This window comes from Patella vulgata, chromosome 3, assembly GCF_932274485.2.
Source record: "Patella vulgata chromosome 3, xgPatVulg1.2, whole genome shotgun sequence".
NCBI lineage: Eukaryota > Metazoa > Mollusca > Gastropoda > Patellidae > Patella > Patella vulgata.
Genome location: NC_065881.2, coordinates 57,532,001 through 57,554,785, shown reverse-complemented (window position 1 = coordinate 57,554,785; position 22,785 = coordinate 57,532,001). Strand labels below are relative to the sequence as shown.

The 22,785-nt window shown below is 33.6% G+C and overlaps 1 protein-coding gene across 4 annotated transcripts in view; it reads left to right on the top strand.

The window, feature by feature from the left end:
• Window positions 1-22,527, top strand: part of LOC126816534 (leucine-rich repeat and coiled-coil domain-containing protein 1) — a 298,988-nt gene extending 276,461 nt beyond the window's left edge. For 3 of the 4 annotated variants that reach the window (XM_050543168.2, XM_050543170.2, XM_050543171.1), the window contains 4 exons: window positions 4,466-4,560; window positions 4,886-5,023; window positions 15,171-15,306; window positions 19,922-20,157. In XM_050543168.2, coding sequence (XP_050399125.1) covers window positions 4,466-4,560; window positions 4,886-5,023; window positions 15,171-15,306; window positions 19,922-20,047 — 495 coding nt within the window. In that variant the 3' untranslated portion in view covers window positions 20,048-20,157. Of the gene's footprint in view, window positions 1-4,465; window positions 4,561-4,885; window positions 5,024-15,170; window positions 15,307-19,921; window positions 20,158-22,143 lie in introns of those variants that run through there. The other variant, XM_050543169.2, reaches the window with a different exon arrangement.
• The last annotated feature ends 258 nt before the right edge of the window (window positions 22,528-22,785 follow it).

Sequence of the window (22,785 nt, the reverse complement as noted above, 5' to 3'; positions counted from 1 at the left end):
AGCCTAGTCGGAGCAGAACAGTAGGACGTTAAACGCCATTTCATTTCATTTAGCTACCTTGTGTTGTATATGGGTTTCTACTGTAAATTTTAAACATTCACAACAAAAAACTCAAGGTATATATGGATATAACCACATACAAGTATTACCAAGTAACATTCTGTATGATAATGATAAATATAGTTTCCAGTTTTAAGTATTTAAACGTTCCATCCACTTCAAACTAGGTAATATAATGTCTCTGATTTATTTAATTGTAAGGGACAGTTATAAGCATTTGCAAACTACAATATTGTGAAAGTTGTATCTCTAAATGAAATATCAGTCCAAAAATAGTTCAAGAATTTACAGTGATATATAATGAATTGAAAATTTGTCATTATTTGGCATCCTTTCATTTACATACTTACTTTATAAACAGGAAAAGGGTCAAAGCCAGCCAGCTTCACCTAAAGTCGTTGCGAAAAGTATTTGATGGGTCTGTTTTTATCTGGCCTAATCCAAGCCAGGAAATTATATATTGGTGATATTTTGAGTACATTTTAATGTGGATAAGCTGTGAAAAGTTAGATATTACTGAAAACTGCAAATGATGATCAGTGGCTTTAACTTAGAAGATTGAGACCCCAGACAATAATTATTTACCTTCCTTTTCGATAAGGAATTACATTGAAGGCTAGTTTGACATTTTCAACCACACTCAAATTAAAGAATCCTTAAATTGTACGGCAGTATGTTCACAGTCCATTAAGTCCTGGATGACATACAACAGTCGAAAATTGAATGATGAAAAAACCAAAGCTATGTTAATTTGAACCTCTAATATTTTAAACTATGGAAAATAACAGAAAAGAATCCAGTGGTTGACTTCTCTGTCAGCTTTAAAACCCTTCATGTTTTCCTTGAGACAACACTTACTATGGAAACACACGTTGATGAATTGTGCCATATATTTTTCTATCATATGCGTATATGCGTTGCATCAGAGACATTCGCCACCTCATCACAACATTAGTTCAAGCACTAATACTGTCCCATATTAATTATGCAAACAAGAATCGAGAACTTTGCTGCCAGGACTGTAACAAGAACTTCAAAACATATAACAATGGTGTTAAAGTCTCTTCACTGGTTGCCTGTTGAACCCCAGATCCAGTTCTGCCATTAGTATTAATATCACTGCAGTGGAAACAGACATTAAATAAAGCTATTTCACAAAGTATCAATGTCAAAATGATCTTACCCCCTTATATTTGTCTGAACTTTTGACAAACTATAAGTATAAACCTCAATAACAAAAATATACTTGCTGTTCCTAAAACAAAACTAAACTATTTGGTGATAACAGTTTAAGTGCTACTCCTCCTCGCCTTTGGAATGGGTTGCCAGTAAACATAAGAGAATCTCCAGTTTTCACAATTTGTAAGTCAGAAGTAAAAGCTCATTTGTTTAGATTCTCTTATCCAGATTAGAAATGGATTGTTTCATGTGTGTTTTAATTGATGAGAGACTCCTTAAATGTAGCACTTTGAGTATGCGTATATGGATAGATTATTGAGCTTATTTTAAATATACATTATTATTATTATTTTAAAGAAGATTTCTTGACATTTATAGATATTTCCTTTGTAATTCATGTCTGCTTCTGGTAAAGGAATTACCATCATGTAACGTTAATTGTTTTATGGGAGTTGTCTCATTTCAAAAGAGCATTTCAGACAGGAATATTCCGGCAACTAATTAATATAAACAGTTTTACTGTATGGATTAAACTTTTTAATAATCTGAATTCAGATTCCATGTGGCTATGTTGAGATATTAAATAACAACATTGTTGTTCTTTCTTAAAGATCAGACTCTATACCAGACTCCATAGCATTTACTTGTTTCAGATTCCTATTGTTATATCCTTCAAAATCATCATTTCTCATATTAGAAAATTCCTATCTGATACAGACATATTCTGGATAAATCTGAAGAAAAAATCATTTTCCAACTCAAAACTATTCAATTTGGCTGTCTAAATATAATAGTCCTTTTGATACATACATATATGTAATACAATTTAGAAATCTTTGTGAAATTATTCTTGGTGGTCATTTGCACATTCTGCTTGTGTATTGAATGTATTCCATGCTGACAATCCCTCTTCATTTGATGAACCCAATTTGCTAATAATAAATGGCATTGTTTTTTCAAAAACAAATATTGGGGGGGAACTACAGAAGACTGCCCAGGAGTGTTGTTTGTGTCTAAGGCCTTCGCAAGGAGTGTGATGGTACGCCACACACTTGACTTTTAATTTTTAGTTTATTTGACCAGGGCCTACCTGTACCTTCTTTTTAGGCTGACCGTAAAATATCTTTATTTCACTAAACTCGATCCACAATCAATGAGAAGAGTCTGTAGGTCGTTTTTTTTTCTTAAAGGTTTTTTTTTTTTTAAAAAAGGTCAAATTCGAAGAGCTTCTTTACATGTGGGCACATAAATCAATACTGATAACATCGGGGTTTAATTTTTTAGTAAGATATGACTCAAACATGATTTGTGACGAAATTGAAGTATGAATTTCCTTCAACACATTTTTAACAATCGTGTGGATTGTGCCTTCATTTTACTCGAAAATGGATATTGAGTTGCAGCATCTATGACGCTTTCGTCTGGATTAACCAGTTCCAATAATGAATCAAACCATAGCCATAGTAAAGGGTAATAACTTTCTTGATATATTTCAAGTTGACAAAAGATCACAGAAAAGTGCAATAAAATAATTTAAGTCAGGGGCGGTTTTAGCTAGTCGGATGGTTTAGGTGAAATAGAAATGTCTTTAAGGCCAGCCTTGTTTAGAAAAACACCTCTACAAAAGATGTCTGAGGAGTATGGTTTCCATATTAATTTATTTGGCTTTTTACTCTCTATCATTGTCTCTCTAAGATGAGTAGTGACTCTTCATTATTTTTATTAGGTTTATATACTCCCACATGGAAATGTGGTGGTACATTGTCATCACCCTTGTCTGTTAGTCCATTGTCCATAATTTCTTGTGATCACTCTCACTGAGAAATTCAAATAGTTATGATTTGATCTGAATGTTTGCCATATATATATAAATCTATATACAGTAAAAAGAAATCATATTTGCTATCTTGAAAAAGGTCACTAGACAGTGATGATGAACTACAGAAAGTCAACCTATTCTTAGTCACCACTTGAAGGACAACCATACAAAAATACAAGAGGACAAATCCGATTGAGCAAGGAAAAACACTTCATATGTAGTATCAATACATATAGCATATAATGATATCCCCTTTGTTGCTTCCACCAGGTCACTAGATTACTGAGTAAAAAAAAAAATTTAACAGGCTGGCTCATGATCATGAACACAACCTACCTGAGCTTAAAGGGTTGTGGGAGATTAAATAACCACATAGACTGTGCCTACTCCCAAAACTTCCCTGATTTTTGGGACAGAACTTACCAGTTATATTTTTTAAAAAAAAATGCAATAAATTTCTTAAGAGTTTGTTCAATACAACTCTGATGTTAAAATTGCTACTGTAGTACTGATAACATTAGCAACATTATCCTAAATACCCGTTTGGCCTATATATGTTAGATGAGTCAAAACTAAGAATAATAATCAAAAGAAAAATAAATGTGTTTGAGAAAGATTTATCTCTTAAAAAGGGACATGTTGATGCTCTTTTCCAATTCAATACTGATCATATCCAGTGTTGTTTTAGATCAAAGCATAGAACCACAATGTAACTGTTGTACTTTTTTTTTCATATTCATAGATTTATGATCCCTGGTCTTCGATTGTTGATAACTCTTAATCTACTGAGGTTTTTTTTATTCAACTTGTTTCCCGAAAAATGTTCATCAATTGTTATAGTACTAGTAGGGAAACCATTTTTCAGGGATATTTATTTTTGGGTTAAAGATGGTCCCTTTTTACATTTTTGCAAAGGTAGTTTTAGAGTTATAGCACTAGACTGCTATGATTATTAATAAATGTTCATTACCATACTACTCATTCTACAGAGTTAATTTTGTCACAGATTTTCATGCAAGTTTTAGAAATAGTATTTGGCTAAAAAAGGTTGTTTTTAGTTTATAGAGTTGAATTCTTGACCAATTTTCATAAAATTTGGATCTAGATCATTAATTTCATCTAAGGTCTGTTAATCTCAAAACCTTGCATATTTTAAGCAAAATTAAAACAGGAAAATCTTTTTCAAAGTATTTAATTTTCCTCATAAACATGCGAATTCAACTTGACAAGATCACCAAGAACAGTATGTTCATATATGTTTAAAGTTCTTGATGTTAAGAGATGGAAGTGTGTTTCTGTTGAATTTCAACAGATGTACATAAGTTTGGTGTGAACGTAACTTGCGCTGTTTGTAGACTAATTATTTTTTCTTTGTTTGGTTTTAGCTCTATTTTTATAATATTACAGGAAATGGTTGAAAGATTGCAAGAACGAAAGACTGAGTTGAAACAACAAATAGAAGACTTGAAAATCCAATTAGATGAATCCCAAAATGCTCATAGGTAAAAGTTATACTTTGACTAAAGTGGTTCTAAATATTAGTGATAACTAGTTTGACACTAGGAAATTATTACAAAATACCGGTAATCTAATTACATTTACATATATAACTAGAATATCAAGAAGTTGAAAACGCTATAGTTTGTAAACTATAAATCATTGAGCTCTATTAAATAGTAAGTGCACTGGGACTGCACCACACATAATTTGCACAAAAAAAAAAAAAAAAAAAAAAATATACGGACATGACATAATACGCAGAAATCATAAACAAACGCACAATTCAAATAAACTTCCATTATACATGTTCTGGGGATGATTTTTCAGTGTTCTAAATAATAAATGGAAAGAAAAATCAAATCTGATCAGTAGTTTAGAACAACAGGTTGGACAGATGAAACAATCATGGGAAGATAAAGAAAAGAGATTAACCAAGGAACGTGATCGAGCTGTTGAAGCTACGAGGTAATACTTCTGTCTATGACACATTCATTACACCATTAAATACATCATTGTTACTAAGGTGATCAATTTCGACCACTTTGTATTAAAACTGTGAAGGAAATAGACCACTATTTATGCACCTTTATGTTTTATGCATCAAAATGTCATCATATATTGTTGTCACCCCAGTCTGTCCAACTGTATATATCGGCTGTGGACATTCTACAATTTAATGTTTTTATCTGATTGTATTTGAATTTATTAGTGGTTATGTTCATGAGATGATGAAGTCTATTCATTTCAGCAATTTCAGATGTTGGGGTTATGGCCCTTGATAAATTTGAAAAATCTTGTGGAAGGTCTATAGGCAAAAGTTATCACTGTGTTAATAGTTCATGAGAAGGATCCTATTGTTTTTATATGCGAACATTTTCATGTGGATGTATATTGTCGTCGCCCCTGTCCGTCCGGACATCCCTCCTTCCACAATTGTTTGTGGACACTCTACAGGTCACAATTTTTTATCCGATAAAAACGGAACTTGAAATATAGGTTTATCTCCCTAGGATCTCGGTTCCTTTAGATATTGGCATGTATCGGATCGTAACTACATGGATTATGGCCCCTGATTGTATGAAAAATCGCGTTTTTAGCTTGTGGACCCTATAGAGGTCACAATTTTGTTGAAACTTGAAAAGTAAGTGTATAACCCAAAAATCTTGGTTCCGTATATCGGACCGTAACTTCCTGAATTATGGCCCCTGATTGTACGAAAAATTACGTTTTTAGCTTGTGGACCCTATAGAGGTCATAATTTTTATCCGATTTAAAAAAACAGTTTAGTATATCACTGTTACTCCCTAAGAAAGGTTGAGTTCGAATTTTGTGATAATCGGCCTAAAACTGACAGACAAAATGGCCGCCCCTTGTTCTCAAATAGCGTAAAAATATGGTATAACAAGGTTGTGGACCCTCTAGAGGTCACAATTTTCTTCTGATTTTCATGAAAACTGAAATGTAAATTTATAACCCGAAGATCTTGGTTCCTTTCGATATTCGCACATATCGGATAATAGCGTCCTGAATTATGGCCCCTGATTGTACGAAAAATCTCGTTTTTAGCTTGAGTTCCCTCTAGATGTCACAATATATTATCCGATTTAAAAAAAACGTTCAAACATATCACTGTTACACCGTAATTTTGGTTGAGTTCGAATTTCGTGAAAATCGGACCAAAACTGCCAGACCAAATGGCCGCCCCTCATACATAATTAGTGTAAACATCTGGTATATCAAAGTTGTGGACCCTCTGGAGGTCACAATTTTGATCTGATTTTGATGAAACTTGAAATGCATGTTTATAACCCAAAGATCTTGGTTCCTTTCGATATTCGGGGATATCAGATGGGAACTTCCTGAATTATGGCCCCGATTGTATGAAAAATCATGTTTTAGCTTGTTGTAGAGGTCACAATATTTATCTGATTTAAAAAAAACATGTGAATATATCACCATTACACACTAAGATCTTGGTTCCTTTTGATAATCTTGTATATCCGAACGTAACTGCCTGGATTATGGCTCCTGATTGTTTGAAAAATCGCATTTTTAGCTTGCAGGTTCTCTAGAGGTCACAAATTTTTTTTCCGATTTTAAAAACTGTTTAAACATTTCACCATAATGAAGGTTGAATTCGAATTTCGGGAAAATCGAAATGAAACTGCCCGACAAAATGGCCGCTCTTTGTACGCAGGACCTGTGTACGAATGTATCGATCCTGTGCTTGTGTAGTGGCTCTAGGACGACCTGAAAGAGGTCTATCATCAGCATTGTGTGTTTGTTGGTACCGGTTCCACAGTCTGCTGATCACAGACTATAACACATTAAGCATGTTGGCTACTGCTCGCTGTGTAGAACCCATTTGAAGCATGTCAATAGCACGTAGACGTTCATCATATTGAAGACGTCTCATTGGTCTATCATCAGCATTGTGTGTTTGTTGGTACCGGTTCCACAGTCTGCTGATCACAGACTATAACACATTAAGCTTGTTGGCTACTGCTGGCTGTGTAGAACCCATTTGAAGCATGCCAATAGCACGTAGACGTTCATCATATTGAAGACGTCTCATTGCAAATTAAACATAACACACTAAAGCAAAGATATGCTAAACAGTAAATCTTATGCAAGAACCGATAGGAAAGCAACATTGATAGGATAAACCAGCACGCAGCAGTTTTCATCAACAGTGGTTCTGTTGGGGCGATAAGTTCTTCATCTGTGAAATACTCTCAAAGCATGTCAAGTGTCCATGACTATTTATCATATCACAACCTGCATAGGTATTTGCATTTCAATATCCCCTACTTTTTTTGAAGAGTATTTATATATATATAAGAAAACAAGTGACCTATATGAAAAATAACAACAAAAGTGGTTTTAAATCCCTGGTTGTACGTGACAAGCAGTAGGGTTGCCTGTCCAACCTCGTGGGTTTTCTCAGGGTCCTGCGGTTTCCTCCCGCTGCTAAAGACTCCTACGCGCAAGCGAATTATTGAAATAAGATTAAACCATGTGTTAGTCCAGAAATAACCTAGTCTGTGTCCAGTGGACATTAAACCCCACTTCTCTCTCTCTCTCTCTGACAAAAGTATACTAGTCTTCCATGGTTATTGAGTCTTTTTTGTTATAATAAACCCAACTGTATTAATATTATTGATCAAAAGGCAGAACACCATATTGTTTTGTTATGTTAGAGTAACATAACATATCAATGTATTTATGAAAATGCACAGATATCCTGTATAACTACACAACCAACTGATTATGCCAAAGGAACTTTGCATGACTGGAAAATGGGTTACACAAAGCTTAAATCGGAAACTTATTTTCCTGTTACAACTTACACAATCATGTGGGTGGCCTGTGAGTTAATTGAATCAGTGATTACACCTTGTAAAGTTTAGTTCAATGTTGAAGTATTTGAAATCCAAACTCTTAAAGGTGAATTAAAATCGACAACTCTTAGTTCGGTAAGGATTTTTGATGTTAATGTCAACAAATGTTGTGGTGTGGGGGGGGGGGGATAGAAGGCGTATGTATGAGTGGGGGTAAAGATAATAATTTTGCTGAAATTGAAAATAACTGATTGTTATATTTAGAAGATGCATCAAATTTCAATTCAATATTTAATACATAGTTTAGTAAAATAAATCTTGTGGGAAGATTGTGAAAACAGTGTGAACATTCAAAAATCATGAACTGATTATGTTTGTATTGGTTATCCTTTTGATTATGTTTACGTTACAGTAATCATACAAACATTAAGAGTTTTGCTTAAATATTTGTCTATCGAGTGTAATCCCTGGAAGTGTATGACTACAAACATCTCATTGCCACTACACGCGTGTTGTAACTCATGGCAATTTCTAAATACACAGTAATGTATAGAATGTAAATAATATCATATAACTTTAATTGTCAATAAGATGATAAAATAGATAGCAGTCATTGGTACTTTAAATAATGCAACTAAAAAACGGTTAGGAGTAGGGTTCTTGATCCATTTTGAAACAAACCATCCAAAGGCTGGAATTGGGTCAGTACATAAAGATATAAATAAAGAAGGTTTAGAGTCTTCGTGACTAAATTTTTTTGTATAGCCATCCATTGAGAAAGTTTGTAGGTGTGAATCAATTTTGATTTAAAATGATTCAATATTATCCAATGTGTGACATATCATTTATGTCGCAGTCGTGAAACGCCCAATTATTTGTATCGTAACATTTCTACTCGCGTGTCCTGGAAGATGAAAACCTATTTAAACCGGTTTCAGTCCATTATATTTAATATCTGCAAATTGTTCTTTGATTCGCTTTGAAAACAAGCATGTGTTTTCTCTTTTCCACCTATTGATTCTAACACGGGGAGCTATATAGACTACTATATTTCTAGCCATGTAAAATATTATGACATGGAGATTTCTCGTCAGATTTTACCAATAAAGTAATAATATTGGTCTAATTTGCTGCAATTAGATTGGCCTTCTAAATGATGTGATCGTTTTTTTATACGCCCACATTTTCATGTGGACGTATCGTATATTGTCGTCGCCCCTGTCCGTCCAGACGTCCACAATTATTTGTGGACACTCTACATGTCACAACTCTTATCCTATTTTGACGAAACTTGAAATATAGGTTTATCTCCAAAAGATCTCGGTTGCTTTCGATATTCGCATGTATCGGACCGAAACTTCATGGATTATGGCCCCTGATTGTACGAAAAAAATCACATTTTTAGCTTGTGGAGCCTATAGAGGTCACAATTTTTATCCGATTTTGTTGAAACTTGAATGTAAGTTTGTAACCCAAAGATCTCGGTTCCTTTCGATATTCAAGCATAACGGATTGTAACTTCCTGAATTATGGCCCCTGATTGTACGAAAAATCGCGTTTTTAGCTTTTGGACCCTATAGAGGTTATAATTTTTATCTGATTTAAAAAAATGTTTTAGTATATCACCGTTACACCCTAAGGAAAGTTGAGATAGACCAAAACTGACAGACAAAATGGCCGCCCCTCGTACTCAAATAGCGTAAAAAATGATATATCAAGGCTGTGGACTCTCTAGAGGTCACAATTTACTTCAGATTTTGATGAAACTTGAAATGTAAGTTTATAACCCAAAGATCTCGGTTCCTTTCGATATCCGCACTTATCGGACTGTAAATTCCTGAATTAGGGCCCCTGATTGTACAGAAAATCACGTTTTTTGCTTGTGGACCCTATAGAGGTTATAAATTTTATCCGATTTCATAAACCGTTTGAATATATCAGCGTTACACCCTAAGGATGGTTGAATTCGAATTTCGTAAAAATCAGACCAAAACTGACAGACAAAATGGCCGCCCCGCGTACTCAAATAGCATAAAAATAAGGTATATGAATGTTGTGGACCCTCTAGAGGTCACGAAGATGAGAATTTTATGCTTAGGGTAAGCAGAGATAAGCAATTTGATTGGTTGATGCTTTGGGACACGCCAGCTTTAGTTCTAATTAAGTGAAAGTGATGAAATTTGGTGTATAGTTTTATTACATCAATACCTTGACTAAGTTTGATAATGAGCATTTTCTGATTAGGGTAAGCAGAGCGATAAGCAATTTGATTGGTAGAGACTTTGGAACACAATTACTCTCATTCTAATTGAGCTAGAATGTTCACACTTGGTGTAGTTGTTTATTAGGTGAATGCCGTGATGGAGTTAGAAGATGAGAATTTTCTGCTTAGAGTAAGCAGAGATAAGCAATTTGATAGGTTGATGCTTTGGGACACGATAACTTTAATCTAATTAAGTGAGAGTGAGGACACTTGGTGTATAATTTTATCATATCAATACCTTGACTAAGTTCGATAATGAGCATTTTCTGCTCAGGGTAAGAAAAGCGATAAGCAATTTGATTGGTCAAGACTTTGGAACACAATAACTCTCCTTTTAAATGAGCTAGAACATTCAAACTTGGTGTAGGTTTTAATCAGGCGAATACCTTGATGGAGGTCGAAGATGAGCATTTTCTGCTTAGGGTAAGCAGAGATAAGCAATCTGATTGGTTGATGCTTTAAGTCCAATGACTTTGGTTTTGATTAAGTGAGAGTGATGAAAGTCCGAGTATAGATCCATTAAATCATTACCTTGACTAAGTTTGATGATGAGAATTTTCTGCTTAGGCTAAGGATCGATAAGCAATTTGATTGGTCAAGACTTTGAAACATAACAACTCTGCTTTTAATTAAGGTAGAATGTTTAAACTTGATGTTTTAGGTTTTCAACTTATATCTTCCTGATGCACCACTTGCATGTATTGCTAATCCACACTAATATGTACTAAGATTGATTAATTAACATTTAATTAAGAAAGAAAAATTCCAAATTCCAATGCTATATAATTTCACGGCTTGGATTCAATCAGATTTTTAAAAAAGGCCTATCAATAAATTTTTGCAGACAACAAAATGGCAGCAGTCTTATTGAATAGAGGGCAGCATAGATGAAATTTCAATTCCACATATCTTAAACCATTTTGGACTGATATTCCTTTTAGAGCGACAGGACGATTTACCCAATACTAACTAAAAACTACCAAATACCACGACATACTACCACATTTTTGTGAAATACTACTAACATAATACTTCAATTATTTAAAAATCTTTTTAGTTAATTCGATAAATTAGCAAATTTACTTTGGTAAACTGGGAAAATTTATTTATTGTATCAGTATAGGCAGCTGAAAAGCCTGAAACACTAACCCAATATAAACAAATACCAACCCAATACTACAAAACCAGATACTGGTACTACCTTGTTATTTTTCCAAATTGACAGAATTCCTCAATTACTATTAATGGTTAACTCCCAGGACAAGTGCAAAATTTGTACAGTATTCTGAAACATTTATTGATAGTATCAGTGATAAATGGAACGGCAAAACCTTCAATGAATTATTTATTTTCCACATACAAACATATTGTTATCCAAATAATTGTACTTATCTCATTTTTTAATAATATTGGCCCATTAAAGAAATGGATTGATTTTTGATAGTATCCGTTAATATTTGTATTATCGGTAGTATTGGGTTATCAAGGGAGATAACAGGAAGCAAGAAATTGACCATCACTTTTGTCGTAATTAAAAATAATTCTTCATATAATTGAAGTATTGTGTTAGTTCACAATTTTGTGGTAGTATTGGGTAAATTGTTCTGCCATTATTAGCGATTCATCTAAATGATGCATTGTGACTTTAATTAAATCAGAACCAAATTGATATGCAAGTATACAGTTGAACTCAAATTCAATTGCTAGACAACATACCACATTACTGAACATTTTTGAATTCTTCTCAACTTTGTAATGGATTTCAAACAATTTTCAAAGACTTACATTCTTTCTTTCAATGTACATGTATACTGGTAATTGACGTGATCAATAATTTGTAGGCTCCTTAGTTACTAATTACCAGTACTAGATTTTAGGCTGCAATTATTAGCTTATGTTTCTGAAATTTATATTGCTTGAAGAATCCTATTGATTTTATATTTTATTTTATATTTATTAGAGGCTTTAATTATAATCTTATCTTTTTAAATTTATACTAGTCCTTCAGCTCATAATTGTTTGGATGACGTAGCTACAGGTGTCTGTATATTTTGTTACCTGGCGGCCTATACCAGTTTTATTCAGTATAATATCTGGCTCTTTTAATCAAACTAATTTATAGTGCATGTATATTCCAAGCCACTTAGTAAGTTTGATTTGATTTTAACCAACAAATTTGAGATTTTCACATTGTGTTTTCAATATAATAGTGGTAATGTGAATTTCTATTAAAATAATCCCAATAAAGCTGTAATATTTCCTGGAATCTCGAAAATATAAGTCAAGAAATCAGCAAGTAAAGATCAAGATTGATAGGTTTATACAGGTTTTTAACAAGATGACATTTTACCTTGCACAAAAACAAATCCTTTTTCTCATTAATCCTCCACAATACACCTAACACATGTATTACCATGACAGTTAAGAACCCAATGTGATTGAAATTAGATTACAATGTTTCATCATCACCCCCGATTGCACCATGTGTGTGTGTGTTCTTTTTTTTAAATATCAGACAAACATACACCAAATTCCTAGAACCCTACACAAATCTGAGTCACTTAGTAATGCTTCATTCTATTTTCCGATATTCACAATCCCTCATAAGTCCCTAACATTTGTGAAATGTTTGTACCAGGGTTCTTAATACATTTTGAAATGAACCGGCCAAAAGATCAATAGAGGTCATTGTCAACTGTAGGAAATAGGGTAATTAAACTACCATTCTCTTATCATGACCAGGCTACAAAAAAATATAGACCAATATTTATGATTTCCACAATAAATAACAAAAAATAGGTTCACCTGCTCAATGGTTTCCATATTTACCGGCTTGAAGTTCATGTCAGTAATATTTCCAAATAAATAATGTCATTGAAATGGCCATATCTATACATTTATCTTCTTTACAAGCCCGAATGGAGCAGAAACATGTACTCAAAGCCATTAAACGCAATGCCTAATTCGTTAAATATTTTTGGCAAATGTTTTCTGGAAGACTTGCTGATCGACCCCGACCTGGAGCGCCAAGATCACCACACCTGACTACAGCATCTGCGTAACAGGTTCCAGTCAGCTACTGCTACTGCCAGGGGAACTGTTGGAACACGGCAACATCAGATCAGCCCTCAATCAGTCCAATGGAGCCTGGCTGCTCTTGGGTAAAGCTGCCGTTGACCTTACCAAGGTCAAATCCTTTTGCATTGTCATCGATTTGCCAGACAGCAATGGGCCGCATTGCACAACACACCATTGCGAAATGTCATCTTCTCGGATGAATTCCGATTCAACCTCAGTTTACCTGATGGACGTCACCGTATCTACCGACGTCGAAATGAACGCTTTGCTCGTAACCCGATCGAACACCTTTGGGATGAACTTGTTCGACCTCAAGCTGTGCCACCACGAACTGTTGCAGAGTTGGCACAGGCACTCCAAAATCATTGGCAAACAATCCCACAGCGTGTAGTGAGACATCTGTGCCAGTCCATGCCATGTGTAAGAGCTCAGGGTGGACATACCCGATATTGATTTCAACTGACCCCTACTTTGTTTCATGGTTCTCTGACTTTTTGTGCATTTGTAGTGAATTATTTCATGAAATTATCCACAGATGCTTGTTATCTCGATTTTGTCAATCGTTATGAACATTTGTTAAAAGTTGTTGCAGTAAATAAACTTTGAATTTGGCATTGCCTTTTGGCTTTGAGTGTAGATAGTTAAACCCCATTTTTTACTCCCACATTTTCATGTGGATGTATATTGTCGTCGCCCTGTCCAATTTTTACGAAACTTGAAATATAGGTTTATCTCTCAAAGATCTTGGTTCCTTTCAATATTGGCATGTATTGGACCGTAATTTCATGGATATGGCCACTGATTGTTCGAAAAAACGCGTTTTTAGCTTGTAGTCCCTCTAGAGGTCACAATTTTTATCTGATTTAAAAAAAGCATTCGAATATATCACCGTTACACCATAATGATGGTTGAGTTTGAATTTCCTGAAAATTGGACCGAAACTGCCAAACAAAATGGTCGCTCCCTGTATGCAAATAGTGTTAATTAAAAATGTGTAATATCAAGGTTGTGGATACATGTCACAATTTTGGTCTGATTTTGATGAAATTTTAAATATGTGTTTATATTACAAAAATCTTGTTTCCTTTCGATATTCGTGCATATCAAACCTTAACTTCCTGAATTACGATTTTAGTTTGTAGACCCTCTAGAGGTCACAATTTTTATCTGATTTTAAAAATCGCTTAAATATATCATCGTTACATCCTGATGGTGGTTGAGTTAGATTATCGTAAAAATCTGACCAACTGCTTTACAAAATGGCTGCTCCTTGAACACAAATAGTTTAAAAGTATATTTTTGGGGTTGTTTTTTTTTTTATTGAAACATGTGATATAATTACAAACAATTAACATCAAAGAAAAATATTTTCTATTACAATCTCAAAATATAAAACAAAATTCCAGCATGTAATATTAAAAGTATGTAATACCAAGGTTGTGGACCCTCTAGAAGTCACAGTTTTTGTCTGATTTTGATGAAACTTAAAATATTTGCGCTGATCAGACCATAACTTCCTGGATTATGGCTCCTGATTGTACAAACAATTACATTTTTAACTTGTGCTCAAAATTTTTATCCGATTTTAAAAACCGTTTAGATAATGAAGAATGAGTTCGAATTTCGTGAAAACGAAACAAAACTTCCCAACAAAATGGCCGCTTGTATACAAATAGTGTTCTATGTATGTAATACAAAGGTTGTGGACCTTGTAGAGGTCACAATATTTGTCTGATATTGATGAAACTCAAATGTGAAATCTTCGACACACACATACTTTTAACATATAGATGATTTAAGGTGCATGGGCATGGTATTTTATAAAATTTATTTATTATTTTCAATATTGGAAAAATTGAATAAAATAAGCTTTGAACTATATCCTATATAATAGCATCATTTTTGATTCCAATTATTTTATTTTATAAAGCCTTGCTGTTCAAAAATTGAAATCAATAGATGAAACTTTCCATCAGAAATTAGAAGCCAAAGATAGATCCTATCACGATCATATTAACCAATTAGAGGAAGAAAAACGCAAGGAAATAGAGCAGGCCAATAGACAGGTAAAGAGATTATTATTGCAAAAGTAATGTTACAAATGTAATGTTAAAAATGAGAATGGAAATCATCGATGTGAGTGCCGAGGGCTTATGTCTCTTAATATTTGAGGGTAACACATTCTCTTTATTTATTAGAGAAATTCACATTATATTTCAGTGAATAAAGTTGGTTAATTGTATGTGGAATGCAATATTTATATGCCCACATTGAAAAGTGGTGATATAGTGTTGTCGTCACCCTGACTGTCCATCTGTCATCCACAATTGCTTGTGGAAGCTCTACAGGCTTTAAATTTATATACTATAGATTACTTCTTAAAATCTTGTGGCCCTCTAGTTGCTTAAGTTATTATGTGATTGACTTTGGGTTTGTGAGATGAAGAAGTCTACTCTAATAACGTTTCCAGTAATCATCTGATTACTGATGCATGTTTTGTATGATAAATTTTAAGCACTAGGAAGAACTAGAAGCCAGTCAAATTTTGATTATTTCTGATAATTCGTTAACGGATTGTAAAGGGGGGCTTATGTCAACTTTGCAACTAGTTGCAGTCAGTTGCAAGTGTGCTTATGTCGATCGTATCAGCAACCGAGGACAACTGAGAACAACTGAATTCGGAGAGCTTGCAACTAATAGTGATTACACTTAACACGTGATTGTTAATTTATTCATCACATGATCAACAAAATGGCGAATACCTTAGAAGAAGTACACCAAAGACGTAGGTCTTGCCACATATTCTATTAATGTATTATTGTCGACATCATCAACATTTGAAAAGTGGGTGTCTTCGTTCCCTTCCATTTTGCTTATTTATAAAGTCACATGACACATGTTTTCATGTTTTTTTAAATGTCCAATTATCTACAAAAGAATAAACATTCGACAGCCTATAATGTTTTACGCATGCCAGTAAAGGAGATCTGCGAAATTGTATAACTGTGGTGAAAGGATTGTGAATAAGGAAAACTTTTTGGATAGTGTACACAAATAAGCAGAACTTTGATCATAATTGTTGATATTGTCAGGATGAATTTATGGTTTTAAATATTAATTATTATGAATAATATAATTTTTCAGAAATTCATTTAATTAACAAACACTTTGAATAAAAAAATAAAAAGTTTTGTCTTCATAAGTTAATAAAATTGCAATTATTTGATATACCTTTAAAAATTACAATTTATTATTATTTGTTTAAAATTACATTTAAAGTAGCTAAGTCTTTAACTTAATATCATCCAAAGTCTTCGACATTAAAAACACGAATTATTTGTCAATTTATATCAACATTAATGTTGTGATCTTACAGGGAAAATATGAGCTTCTGATATCCAATATTGAAGACAAAATAAACATTTTACCATTGGTACACGAATCGTGTACCATAATGCGTTTCAGTGCCATTAGCAACTAAGGGACTTGAAGAACGAAGGTAGACATATTCCACAAATCATGTCAAACGGTGATGCCATATTCTTATCTGGAGAGCATGCGCAATAAATACTATCAGTGTGGACTGAAATAACCAAACGCTAGAGATTGTCATTCGATTGAAACTTATGGTGTATTTCGGCGAATATGTGCGTTGTGACCCATTTGTGTCAATTTCTAGGTCCAAAATATTAATGATTTAGCTTCTTTGATGTTTTATGACTGAATATTTAATATTCTGTTTTAATAAATCATTATTGTAAGATAAGATAACTGGAAAACTGCTATTTGTAACAAAAAAAAACAATTACAATAAACATGAAAAATATATTGTGAAACACGGGGGTGGTAATTAGCTCACCTTACAACCTATCATATTATTCTAGTCCCAAGCTAGAAATAGAAATTATTGCTGCATTTTTATTAACTCTTGGCATTGTTTACAAATGGTATTGAATAGAAAACTTTCAGACAATTTATAGACTATCGTTTCACCTTATGGTGTTTGCTTGTTTACAGTTTTATGCCTAATGCTTGTTCAGTCATTTAATGATAAATTGTGTGCTGCCATAAATATACATATATCATATATATATATATATCTATGATCCATACTGTTTTATTGTTATAAATTCATGTAATGCATAGGCGTACAGGCCCCATGAATGTTAATGGAGCAGAAATAAAATGCCCGAAAAAAACCTTGTTTGCAGTTGGTCATGCTGGTCATCAGGGAGCGGCACAAGCTCGAAGGGCACATAAAATTTTGAAAATTAGACTGCCACAAACGCATCTACTTTTCCAGGCCGTGGTCCACCTTATGCCCATATGGGCTTTGGAGTCCACGCAGTTTTGCCATTGAGTCAGAAGGTGCAAATTTTGGAACTTGGATGGTCAAGTTTTCCTGCTACTTCAGCCCAGGAGTACAACAACTTCTAAATGGTCCATTATATCTTTACTTATGTTGCTGACTTGAATTTAAATCAATGCCTGGAAATTCTTGTCTACAGAGGGAGTCTTTGGTGGCCTCCCCAGTCCCCAAGAAATGTTTTTAAATTGGACGTTTGCAAACACGTTTTCCTGTTATTCCAGGTCGTGGTACAATATAGCCTTATTTATATGGGATTTCAACAGAAATCCCACTCTTTGCTGAATTGATCCCAATCAATCGGACTGTTGAAGATGCATTTACCGGACACCAGAAATTTCACTTTCAGAAAAAATGACGAAACAAATAAGGTTGATGCTCGAAATGCACTGTTTATTACTCTGATTTTTAATGTTTTAAATTACGATTCCCGAACATTTGATGAAACAAATAATGGTCAATGTCCGAAAAATTTCACAAAGGCTCCAGACAAATTTGCTGTATTAATTAAACAAAATTCAAACTCAACCACGATGTAACAATGATATATTTGAACAGTTTTTAAAATTGGATAAAAAAACATGATATTTCATACAATCAGCGACCATAATCCATGAAGTTACGGTCCGATATGCGTGAATATCGAAAGGAACCAAGATCTTTGGGATATAACATATGTTTTAAGTTTCATCAAAAGCAGATAAAAATTGTGCCAACTGGAGAGTCAACAACCTTGGTATTTTACACTATTAGGGGGGGGGGGGGGTCTAGTGGTATGTCTGTCTTTGAGTCAAGTGGCGTAGTTTTGATTCCCCGCTTGTACGTGACAAGGAGTAAGTTGGGTTGCCTATCCAACTTTGGTATTTTACATTATTTGCGTAAGGGGGTTAGGTGGTTAAGTGGTTTAGCGCATGAGCTTGAAACCATAATGTCTGTCATTGAGTCAAGTGGCGTGGTTTCAATTCTCTGCTTGTACATGACATGGTCACTTATCTAACCGCTTGTTAAAAATTAGTACGACTTTGTTAGTTTATTGTTTATAATGTAGGCACAAAATTACTCAAAACTGTGTTTGGTAAATGTTTTTTTTTTCTACTTTCTCTTTTTTCTAATCTTGTGGTAATCTGTTCTTCTTATGAAAAGATGGTATCAAGCTGATATTCTTTAACAGTATCGTTTAACAACTCTTGTCTTCAGAGGAATTTATCAGTGTGCTGCAAGTCCTCTGTGTAGCTATTACCACTCAACTTCAGTCTCTAACAATACCAAATATCCTTGTCCTTGAAGCAATTTGTCAAACAATGAGTTTTCTTTATTATAGTACAAACTGTCAAAAAACGGTTTCATATATTATGATCTACTATTTGTGCTTAAATTTTGTAAAATCTTCAGAAATGACCTTTTGTATTTAGCTGAACGGATGTAATTTCTCTAACGGATATATGAAATGGGAATACCAGGTGTGGAATATCACGCTAGAAAAACAAGAATTAGAACGTCTGGTGTGACAGTATCATTGTTACATGTATTATAGATTTATTAGTTAAAAACTAGCCCAAGGCATTAGTCTACTTTACTCTCAGGAACCAACTTTAATCAATATTCATTTATACTGCCATTATTTCCACTACCTAACATTACTTTTTTATTAGTATGAAATCCTCTTTTTCAACATCGCTAATTATTATAGTCTAAGCACCGTTATTACGGAATTCTTTTTAAATGCCATGTACTCAAGATCTGCCCCACGAGTGATGAACTCCATCTTTACATTCTAAGTTCTAGTTTGAGACCAATTTGTTTCGGATTTATATATATGTAAATCGTAAAATGGATGAGATGTGGGATTTAAAATGGAAAGGGAAACTCTCAATATTCAAATAGAAATTCTATTTTTAAAAACTGCTAATTTGTGTTATCAAGTACATACTAAATGCCTCATGATAACTGTTAGAAAGATTTAAACTGATTATATATAAGAAAATTATCAATTGTATTAGAAACAGGAGGAGGAATGGTAATATTCCCTTGAAAGAGTAGTATAGGCTGGACTGGCCTGTGGATATGGATAGATATTTATAAATCCTCACTCAACAGTAGTACAAAAATGGTTTATTCATCGTAATGTTTCTAATTAATTGGTAGTTTCCAAAGTCTTTGTCTCTTGCATTTTGTAAGCAGTCACCGTTAACCTTTTAATTCTATCCCTTCTCCATTGTCCTTTGACATTTTAATTCTCAAGTATTCTCAAAATATTTGAAAGATGGGTTTAGGGTTTATTTCTGTATAAAATCTCTTTTATTGCTGTATTTCAGGTTTTTGTAGTAGAACAGGAGATGAGAGATTTATTAAGGGAAACAGAATCAAATAAAAGAGGAATGGAAGATAAAGTTAAACAAATGACAAAAGCTTTGGGTGAATTACAGTCTGATTTATATTGAATTATACTGAATCCGTCCTTGTCTTCTTCATTTAAAAAAAAACAAAAATCAATTTATTTAAAAAAAAAAGATTTTATGTAATAATATATTAAATTTATTTTCTTAATTGATTACTTGTTGTTTATTTATAACTTAGATTATACAGCTCTGGGACTAGGAGTGGCAGGGGACTATTAAAATGGGTCCATCCGTCTGTCTGTATGTATGTCCGTCAAACTTTTTGGGTCACTGTTGAATGATACCATCTTGTCATTAACTGGAACCCCACTGATCAGGTAAAAAGAAATGTAAAAATAACAATCAACCCGTGATTATCTGTTAATTAATCTTTTGTTTTTTTAAACGACTAACCTGATCATTGTTTTCAGGTGTAACGACACATTATTTGATACTGAATGAATAAAATAAAAGTACTGAGTTTTGTCACGTTCATCTAGTATCTCTTTTCCATTGCCACTTTGTTGTTAAACACGTTTTAGCGCCTCCTATAATATTACATACAGAGTTACACCCCCTGTAAATAGGTGATAAAATCACGATGGTTTTTTGTTCATGTGCTTTTTTGATAAAATAAAATTAATTCATCGATTTTCTTCACAAAAAGGAATAAATATTATCGAATGCATCACAATGGTAGACAGTATAGTATCGAAGGTTGGTACAAAATGACAAGTTTACAGAAGTTATGTCCGAGATTTGAGTAAAGAATTTTCGTTCGGCGCAAGATTCAGCGACGGTCAAATTTACCAATGCAAGTATTGATGTTCGCTTCCAATGCATCCACGCATAATATTTAATTTATGTCAGCACAAAAAGCACAGAGATTTTATTAAGAGGCTTAATGCAGATTCTACTGTAAATGTCTAATTAATAGTTTATATAACATTTCTGGCCTAAAGAAAGACCTGTAATAGGCAGATTTAGCTCTTGCATAATGTATGTTTAAGTGACAGTGATGAAACTTGGTATATATATTCATCACATCAATACCTTGACTAAGATCAATTATTAGCACTTTCTGCTCAGGGAAAGTAGAGCAATAAGTAATTTGATTGGTCGTGACTTTGGAACACAATACCTCTCCCTCTAATTGAGGTAGAATGTTCAAACTAGGTGTAGGTGAACATTAGGTGAATGCCTTAATGGAATTCAAAGATGAGCATTTTCTGCTTAGGGTAAGCAGAGATAAGCAATTTGATTGGGTGATGCTTTGGAACATAACTTTGGTTCTAATTAAATGAGAGTGATGAAACTTGGGATATAGTTTCATCACATCAATACCTTGACTAAGTTCGATACTTGGCATTTTCGGCTGTAGATAAGCAGAGCGATAAGCAATTTGATTAGTTGAGGTGATAGTGGTGAAATTTCGAGTATAGTTTCATTATATGAATACCTTAATAAAATTCCATGAGACTTTGGATACCATAACTCTGCTTCTAATTGAGGTAGAATGTTCAAACTTGGTGTAGGTGTCTATTAGGTGAATGCCTTGACATAGTTTGATCATGCGCATTTTCCACTAAGGCTAAGTAGGTATAAGCAATTTGATTGTTTGAGACTTTGGAACATGATAACTTTGGTTCTAACTGGGTGAGAGCAATGAAACTTCAAGTATAGATTCATTATATCATTACCTTTATTAAATTTAATATTGAATTTTCTGCTTAGGCTGAGTAGCGATAAGCAATTTGTTTGGTCAAGACTTTGGAACACAACAACTTTGCTTTCAATTGATGTAGAATGGTTAAACTTGATGTAGATGTTCATTAGGTGAATGTCTTGACTGAGTTCAATGATTAACATTTCCCGCTAAAGCTAAGCAGAGCTAAGCAATTTCATTGGTATATGCTTTGAGAAAAGATAACTTTGATTCTAACTGATGGAGAGTGATGAAACTTAGTTTATAGTTGATAATCAGTTTGATTGCTTGATACTTTTGAAAAAGTTAAATGTGCAATTAGTTAATATGTCATCTATTTATTTTGGGATTTCAGCGGGGATAACAGCCTCTCTGTTGGCTTGTTTTTCTAGATAATGGTAAAATAATATGATCTCTAGGCTACAACTGTGTTATATATTTTTTTTTTTATTAGCCTCTGTGGCTCAGTGAGTAAAACATTGGCTTAATTGCTTACCTGGAGTTCCTGTGTTCGATCCCAGTGTTTGGAGAGAAAGTTCATCAGGATGTTTTGGCGCCGTTCCTCCTTGTCAGTGGTGCAGGACAGAGGGCTTGCCAAGGGTGTATAGTCATTCAGGTGAGATGAGAAACTGAGGTCTTGTGTACACAGTGTAGTGCCGTTGTCTTGGCAAAATTTCAACCATAGTACACTGTATGGCATATGCCCATCTTCATTAGCCCAGTCAAGAGTAGAACAGTAGGATGTTAAAGGTGTTAAACCCCATTTCATTTTCACTAATGGGATACAAACATTTTATTGGTTTTGAAATTTCATAAAATATAAACAAATATATGATTTAACAGTGTGTTTTTAATGAAAAGTGTATATATTCAGGTGTTCAGTTATTGTATAATGCGGTTTTAGAAAGATGATGAATTGACACCTTGACCTATCCTACTAAAGAGGTATTCTCAGGAATCATGATTGATGTTTCACACCAGAGTTTAAAGAGCTTTTTAAAGTAATATGTACTTGAAACCTGTGTCACTATATTCGGTACACTTTACACCTATTTTACATCAATATGATTAGTGTCTTCATTATTAGATATAAGAG